At 37.5% G+C, this 8,977-nt stretch overlaps 1 protein-coding gene across 1 annotated transcript; it reads right to left on the reverse strand.

The window, feature by feature from the left end:
- Positions 1-4,608: 4,608 nt before the first annotated feature.
- Positions 4,609-8,222, reverse strand: LOC113289858 (probable 2-oxoglutarate-dependent dioxygenase ANS). The gene is made up of 3 exons (XM_026539283.1): positions 7,549-8,222; positions 7,108-7,429; positions 4,609-5,309 (listed from the first exon to the last, which is right to left on the reverse strand). Exons 1-3 carry the CDS (start codon positions 8,031-8,033, stop codon positions 5,043-5,045), a joined length of 1,074 nt encoding a protein of 357 aa, XP_026395068.1. The 5' UTR covers positions 8,034-8,222; the 3' UTR covers positions 4,609-5,042.
- Between the last annotated feature and the right edge of the window lie 755 nt (positions 8,223-8,977).

The following is an 8,977-nucleotide window of genomic DNA, read 5'->3' on the forward strand; positions in this document are numbered from 1 at the left end:
GATCTGCTCTCGTATTAAAAGAAGATCTTTTTTTCTTTTCTTTTTGGAAGGATTAAAAACACAAATTTAAGCTACATTGTTTTCCTCTAAAGAGGCGCGTAGATTCAACGACGGAAACTGGAATAAAACTACAAGAGGCGCGTAGCATGATTCTCTGAAACACCTAGTTCCATTTTTTGAAGGAACCATGGGTCATATAGTGAGTCTACTTTTATTACATGTATTTCTTCATCTTATAAAATCACTAGGGCTTAACCCGTGCCGTAACGGCACAAGCATAATTTTTATTTGGTGATGCATTTTTTTACGCATGGATATTAAATATAATATTTATTAATTATCAAGTTTGCTCTTCTTATCATGATAAAGGTAAAGGAAAAACAGATAGATATTTCTATTTTTCAGTCCGCAAATCTTTTCTTATATATGTAGTCATATATGATTCATATCTAACATTTTCCTCCTTGACGTTCTCCCAAACTATGCCCCTCCTTTCCTGAGTTCTATCCTCAACCCATCCGTAGAATTATATTTGGTTTAATTTTCCATATTTTTTCCAAAAAAAAAAAACCATTATTTGATACGTTTTTTAGTTTACAAAAATATCTTATCAATCATTTGAAATGGTACTTCTCTTCTGCATATCCCTTATTAAGCTATGTAGGTTGTAAAAAAATTACATCACCGGAACTCATACGTTTCGAGAATAATTATGTAGGTATTACCAATATTCGGATCCTTATTGATTTTATCCCCTTTAAGAATAGTTTGAAAAGAGTAAAACTCAGAATTGACTGAACGATACATATCGCATTGTGTGTTCTTACTATTTCAATAACATAAAGAAAAGCTAATGCATTCACTTAAGCTACTATATATTAAAACGTTAAGCCATTTCCGATGGAAACCATTCTACTCATATAAGATGTAGTTCTAGTTCTTCAAAATACCTAGATAGTATATGTACATAATCCAGTTCGCTGGGTATGGTTCACCAAAAAAAATATAGGTAATGGTTTGTCATTTCCTAACATTGAGGCATTTTCAGCATAGTTGGATCCAGAGTTGGCCAAAATCTCTATATTTATGCATTCTTGGGCGAGAGTAATCCATGGATGGATTATTTCCGCGGAAACTGTTGATGAATGACCGCATCAGTGTCAGTTTAAAACCCCACACCGTCGGATAACCGTAGTGGCTAAGTGGGGACAATATTGGCGGAGGATCAGGTCATTACAGATGGTATCAGAGCCGACCATGGATTACCTGTCGAGGGTGAAAGAGTATGTTGGACGGGTTCGTTGTGTCAGGTAAGGGTCTCATGAGCGGCAAAGAACGCCAAAGTCTACGATTGATTATATCTCGGAGCCGTGGACGGATCCAATTAAGATGATGGTATTATAGTACTCTGATTCGGCAGGTAGGATTCGTCGAATAGAATATAGGTTTTTTCTTGGGATTTTTAACAAACTGCCACACTTGCAAATCCCGATTCAAGAAAATGCCACCGTTTTTTTTAGAGTTTATTAAATGCCACAACCGTTAGTTTTTCCGTCAGGACCCACACACTTGGTCTTTTTCGCTGACTCGGTCAAAAGAATCTTTCGTGATTTACATATTTACCCTTGAAAACCCTATTATACTAGTCATGGGTTCACCGTCTTTATCACCGGTAAACAAAAAAATAAAAGAATAACAGGAGGAAATGTGTTGCTTCCGTGAATCATTTTTCAGAGCCTACAATGGGTATTTGCCAGGGTCTATCAAGAGCTTTTATATCTCGACTTCCAGGCTGAAATGAGTTCGAAATGCTGAGCAGTTGATGGAGTTTGAAGACCAATTAAACCAGTGAAGATAATGGTCTTGTTGGTTGATAATTTGGACTGGATTTGGAGATTTATGATTGTTGAATAGTTTCTGAACTATGGGTTTGTTGTGAATTGAATTTGCAGGTGTTTCAGTGAGTTTAGAAGCGCTAGAAATTTCAATGTTACACCAAGATGAGAATGGCACATTAGGTGTTCGATAAAAGTCCTAAATGGATTTTTCTTCACCTCTTCAAGCTCAGTTTCTACCAGTTGAGCCTGTGTACAAGGGATGTTGCTGAAAGTTGTTGAATAGAAGATGAGTTCAACTCGGATTCGAGTTTTGAGTGATTTTGGGGATGAAATTAATATCGAATTGAATTTTAGGGTTCAGTGAAGAACATCCTCAAGGAAAGGAAGTTGATGAGAACAAGGGATAAGAAGACACTCCTGCTACTGCCATTGATGGTACTTGAGGAAATGATGTTGCTGTTGATATTATAGATGAACTGAAGATAGGTTTGAGCTGGAATTGCAGGTGTGTTTTGCAGTGGTAGTTGCAACAGAATTGAAGGTGGTTTGTGCTTGGTTAATGTCACAGGAGCTGCAGGGAGTTGTTGTAGGCTCTTGAGATGAAGCAAGAGAAAATGACTGCGATGGTTGGTGATGAATTGCCATGGAACTGAAGTGTTGCTACAGAGTTCCATGGGTATTTGGTGACTTAGATGAATGCTAGGACAGGTGACATGACAGTGTTGATGCTGGAGAGTTTTACTGGTGGATGTTGCAGGTGCAGTGAACCCAAGAACAAGGAGGAATCGGTGATGGATTACGGATGGGTATGATGCTGTTGAACTGGACATGGCGAGATTGCAAGCGAGATGAGTAACAGATTTGCTGGTAATGAAATTGAATTGGCACTGGAAATGGTATGAGGAGATGTATGTTTATGAGATGAAATGGTGCAGCTGGTATTGTTGCCGCTGCAGTTTGGTGGTAGTTCTGATGTGTTCGCAGGCAGAGATTGTTGGAAATGAAGAAAGGAGGTTAAGCCGGTCGTGGTCCTGGTGAAGATGAGTATGCCAGATTACAGGGTGATGGCTGGAGTAAATGGAGTTGAGATGTTTAAGCAGAGATGAGCTGTGACAGATTTGAGGGTGTATATGTCTTTTACTAAGCTGGATAAATGCCACCTATGCACTAACTGATGGCAACATTTTTTTTGGATGGAAAAGGTCAAACGTGTGGCATTAAATAAACTCTGAAAAAAACGGTGTCATTTTCTTAAACTGCAAATTGGAAGTGTGGCACTTTATTAAAATCCCCTTTTTTCTTTCCTAACACTCAGACCGTTTCAGCATAATTGGCTTCAGAGTTGGCAAAAAGGTATATAGTTAAGCATGCTCGGGAGAGAGTAATCTTGGATGGGTGACCTCCTGGGAAGATGCCTCTGAATGACCGCAGCGGCGACCATGGAAACCCCACACTGTCAGATAACCACAATGGCCAAATGACAAAGGATCAAGCTATTGCATTCTACGACATTAAATGTGAGGTTATTCGTTGCATAAAAATAATGAAACCATGATATTAGTTACTAAGTCAAATGTTAACTACTTAACCTAATAAAAATATATTCTAATAATAATAAAGAATGTTCTACATCATCATTGAATAAAAATAACGTTAAATCAATCATTAAGAAATTCATGAGACGATGCGAAATTACTCATTGGGCACTAGTACTTGCCACCAACTCTATGGTCCACTAATATAATTGTTAGCCGGTCTGACTGAGTTTGGTACTGCTTTTTTCTTCCAAGAAAAGTACTTTGAACACATATTTATTACAATATTTTTTCATCTGGGTGTTTTTTATGTAAAACACTTTTAAACCCTATCAACTTTTAAAAGTTGTGCAGAAGGAGCTTGCAAAAGATATAGTCCAACTCTAATTTCAAATTTGTTTTTCTTTTCTATCCCAATTCTTTTTTGTAACTGACAAAAATCATCCCTAAATCAAAATATTACCAATTTTTATTCATTATATTTTATTCAGTAAAGATAATTATTTTTCATTTTCAAACTATATTTTATATCATACAATTTCAGTGAAAGACTCTTTAATTTATCAACAATAAATATTAAATTACTACTGATTTTTAAAAAGTGGTTAAGAAAGATAATACCTTGGTAAAAAAATTACTTATTTTTAAACACGGTAAAATAAAATAAAATAATTTTCAGAGATATGTTTGTTTTTGTCATTTGCTACAACGATAGTTGAACCTGATATTTTCTCAAACACAATTTGATGGCTTTTTAAATCAGTTTTAGCTTTAGTTTATATTTTGCAAACGTTCAATTACTTTTTTACATAGCTCAGCACAGTTAACGCACATCGAAAAAGCACTTTTGTAAAACTCACGGTAATACCAAACTGATCCTAAAGAACGGGCACCTAGCTCAGCTGGTCATCCTCGTTCCCAAAAGTTTCATGCGTTCCAGGAGGTCCCAGGTTCGAGCCCCCAATGGCGTAATATTGCAGAAATTAACATGGAAGGTAGAGTTAGTTTGCCCCCTTGTGACACAATCTCAGCTCCTCATCCGCTTCGGCTCCTTTGGCTAGGTTACCCATGAGGCTCACTGGTAGGCTAACACAACAACCTGTTCAATTAACGTAGTAGTATGTCGTTGGAGCGTAGCTTGTTAGGCTTCCAATTAGTTTCATGTAATAATCAGTATCCAAAAAAAAGTAAAATTACCATCATTAATAAAATAATTTATTTACTATCATTTTTAATTTGACATTTATTTTCTTTATAAAGAGTTAATGAAATATTACTGAGACGCATTTCTAATTACAATCACAACCATCAGCTATGACAAGCGATTACATCCATAGATTTACCTTTTGTGAGGATAAATCCTGACCATTCTTTACATAGGCTAAGTTATCCAAACTATGCTTTGTATTCTTGACAATGGACATGGTAATCAACTGTTTTAACTTGGAATTAACATCTACTGTTTTCTAGTTTGTCCATGAGACCAACACAACAATAACTACGACTTCAAATCATTTTGCGCTTGCAGTTGGTAATACTGAATATACATTTGTGTGTACCAGATAGTAGCAAAGAGAAATCAGGCAGAGAAAACAAAAAACCATACACCATTAAACACAAACATATACTCCACCCACAAGATTGCTTCATCCAGCTCGAAGAAGAATCACTACTGTTGGTTAAGTAATAGGGGATCAATTAATAGGAAATCAATATTTCTTTTTCCTTCGGGGCCTTTGGAGTACCAATTTGAAACATATTCTCCATATACAACTTCTTTATATCTGGCTAGAGTGTCCTTGTCTACAAGCTGAGCAGCTGGTGCAATTCTCCTAATCTTACCTGGGTCATGAAATGTCCCCACTGAGAGCCGCGCTCGATGAGAATTGGTTACAGCCCGATGTACCGCGCTTCGGTACTTGCCGTTGGTCATAATCTACAAGCAAACCAAATGAGTTCCGTTAATCTGGTTCTTAATTAATCAACAATAAAGCACAGCATTTCCCCTTTGTTGGCTCAATCAGACAGGATCATGAAATCAACGGCCTTCCATGAATTCTTCTCACTATTGATAAACATCGCATCATCAGCCAAGTGATCTTGTAGGAGGAAGTAACTATATATACAGGATGCATCAACAAAATAGAGTGTAAACTCTGATACCAACAGATAGGGGTAGGTTTGATGGAGGAAACGGCCGTGATGGTGTGCAGATCCCAACAATAGAAAACCACACTGCCTATGCAACTCAGCCAAGAGAAGCAGCAACAAGCAGAACATTATACAAACCGTTGAAGCTTATGATTTATGAATCTCCTATGGGTTTCCTCGTTTATTATGGCCCTAAACCCAAACAATTCAACTATAATGTCCCTGGCAGACCTAAAGTAAAGCCAAATGCATTTCCAACCTAGACCTAAAAGACTTACAAATGCAAAATTGCTACTGTAATATACATCACAACAATATCCCTCTCATACGCCCCCAAGTTCGACTGTACGAGAAGAATAAGAAAACCAAAATGAGCACACTACTTCGGCTACTTACAAGAATTTTCAAAGTTAAAACCTGCAGCATAAGAATGTAGGGGAAAACCTCTACTAACACATGGCCCACCAAGTAATGTTTTGAAGAGATGCAACTTTCCACCAGGGTTGGTGTTAGACCCTAGTCAGTTGGCATACTTATGGCGCCACATGTATCGGACAAAGTGGAAGACAAGACAATGCCAAAGATTTATGCAACATTGGGTTGGATGTCAAAGATTTGAATGAAGGACATGGAATTGATCATGGCATGATCAAGTACTTGCTCAAGTCAAGAGAAAGGCTTGGACAGAACAAGGAAGGCAATGATGCGCCGAAACGTGCTACTATAGTTGGGCATTCGGTCAAGTAAAGTGCACGACACATGGAGCAATGTTGGACAGGCCAACTAGTTAAGACAGATGCTGCACAGGTAGGCTGTACAGAGGTGTTATGTGCAAGATGGTTTTACACGGATGACAGAGTAATGAGAGGACTTGGGATCAATCATAGACTCTTTTATGACTGTACTGGGATGTTCTAACCACCCAGGACAAGTATCAAGAGTTCATGAAAGTGGGATCAATTATGAAGCTTTATGGTTGGTTTTATAACTACCCCTTGAACAGATGTTTGTCCAAAGCTAGTGCCCCTTGTTGGTCATTCCTTCTATGTATAAAGACATCTAAGGCAATTGTAAAAACATAAAGACACAGTAGTCGCGAACTTAGAGAGAGTTAAGCGTTACTTAAGGTAGTAAACAGCCACTTGTAAGCCCTTTAGGCACAACTTCTTAACACAAGATGGTGGCTTTTTTGCGTTAAAGCTCAGGTGTATTGCTCATTTGTACCTGATCTTTATGAAATAATTGGCATGCAAAACCCCTCTCTTTCACGATATGGGGTGTCTGTGGAGATGAAAGAGAAAGTAACGTCTTCCATAATTTCTTGATGCAGCAGCGACCCAATGTGGTTCTTGGACTAGTCTATCCCACAAAGTTTAGCCACATATACTTCACTAATGAAATGCATACTCAAAATCCATCAACTACTGGATTATATGGTGCACCAACGAAATAACACTACCACAACTAGATTATGGTGTAACTATTCACATGTCTATATTAATAGGGCCCTGACTCTAAGCCTCACTTGTTCCGAGTACATCACTGAATCATAACATCAAAACGAACAAACTAAGAAAAATTACCTCGGTTTGGTCGGCCAAAATGACAACAATTGCATCAGACACAGGCTGAACAGTCACCCATTTGTCGTCCTTCAAAACCTCAAGACCCCCAACATCATCTTGTATCAAAAGAGTTATGGCACCTATATCAGAATGTGACTGTAACCCCAGAGTAAGTTCTGGCTGCGGACAAGGAGGGTAATAACTGATAGTTATATTCTGATAAACCTCTCCAACTATATCTTCGATGCATGAAGAATGTAAACCTAGATTTTCAGATATCATGCTCATCAACTTCAGCGCAAGTTCCTTTATTTGATTACTATATTCTTCCACAACTCCTCTGTCGAAAGTCAAATATTACATTACATTACATCATGGGATAAGAATGAAATGAAAATAAATAAATCAAACATTACATCATGCATGAAGATTGATTTTGAGGTACTTTGAGACAAATACCTATAATTAGTAGGAAAATCTGGCCATCGATTAGGGTTTCGACGAGATAATGGAAAAGTATGATGATCAAAATAATCTCGCCAATCCAAGACACTATCTTCTTTGACTAGCATTCGACTTCCATATCCTTCCGAAGCAGCAGAATTTGGATCACAAGAATACTTAGATTTCTCTGTAGTTGAACACTCACTAAAGAAAGTCAAACCTACGTCAATCATATCTTTGATTAGTGAATTTGAAATCCCATGATTTGTAATTTGAAAAGCACCCCAATCACTACAAGCTCGACCAAGTTCTGCACGCACATCGTTTGAATGTTGCGGATTGAAATTGAATAAATCAATAATGGGTATGTTGAGAGAATCTGAGGAAGAAGTTGTTATTGGTTGATGAGGTCGATTCTGTGGTGGTTGTATGTATTGAGATGGAACATGAGTGACACCAGTTTCCGATAAGGTTTGAACTCCTGGTACAAAGACCTCCATGGATTGATTGATTGGATCAAAGGGGAACACGGGTGCAGTGGATTAAGATTTACGTGCATATTTAACCATCCTAAAAACTCCTAGCTATTCAATTAGGATATATGTAACGAATCATTAAATATTCATGGTATTCAATTAGTATTGTTTTAGATTCCACAAATATTTAAGATTTCTTAGGATTATATGGTATTTAATTAGGGTTATATGGTATTCAATTTATTTAGTATTTCTTAGGATAGTTAAGGGACAAAATATATATGGATTCTGATGGATACTTGTAGGTAAAATATGTATGTTATTATTTAATATCAATCTTAACCCAAACTACAAGAGTTTCATGGATTCTTATGGACAAATTTTGTTATATTACAACATGCCATGTTTTTCCACCACCACCACTACAAACCACCACCACACACCACCAACCACAACCACCACCATCGACCACTGCCGCCACCACCAACCATCACCGCCACACACAAACCACTACCGCCGCCACCTGCAACCATCACCGCCACCACCACACCATGCACACCAACCACCACCGCCCACCACCACCTCAACTTTTGGTTTTTTTAAGGGAATCAGCATGACCTTGGATTTTTCAAATATATTACTAATTGGTAATATATTTTAATCCAATATTTTAAAAATGTAACCACTCCTAAGAAAATCCATTATAATCCATAATCATATATCTACAAGAATCTTAAAGATTCTTTAAGAAACATTATAAATCCACTAGATTCGGGTAAAACTAGTACCCAATTTTATCTAGAAAAATCTTGATCCAATACACCCCTGTAGAGAAACGATGGAGGGAGGATCAGCAACTAAGAAAATATAGCCTTTCCTCCGAGTCTGAATCACCAGATTAGTCACGACACACATGATTCACTTTAATACTAGAACGTCGCTGCCACGGTGGGAGAGGCAACCGAAGA

The sequence above is a fragment of the Papaver somniferum genome, chromosome 6 (assembly GCF_003573695.1).
Source record: "Papaver somniferum cultivar HN1 chromosome 6, ASM357369v1, whole genome shotgun sequence".
Lineage (NCBI taxonomy): Eukaryota > Viridiplantae > Streptophyta > Magnoliopsida > Ranunculales > Papaveraceae > Papaver > Papaver somniferum.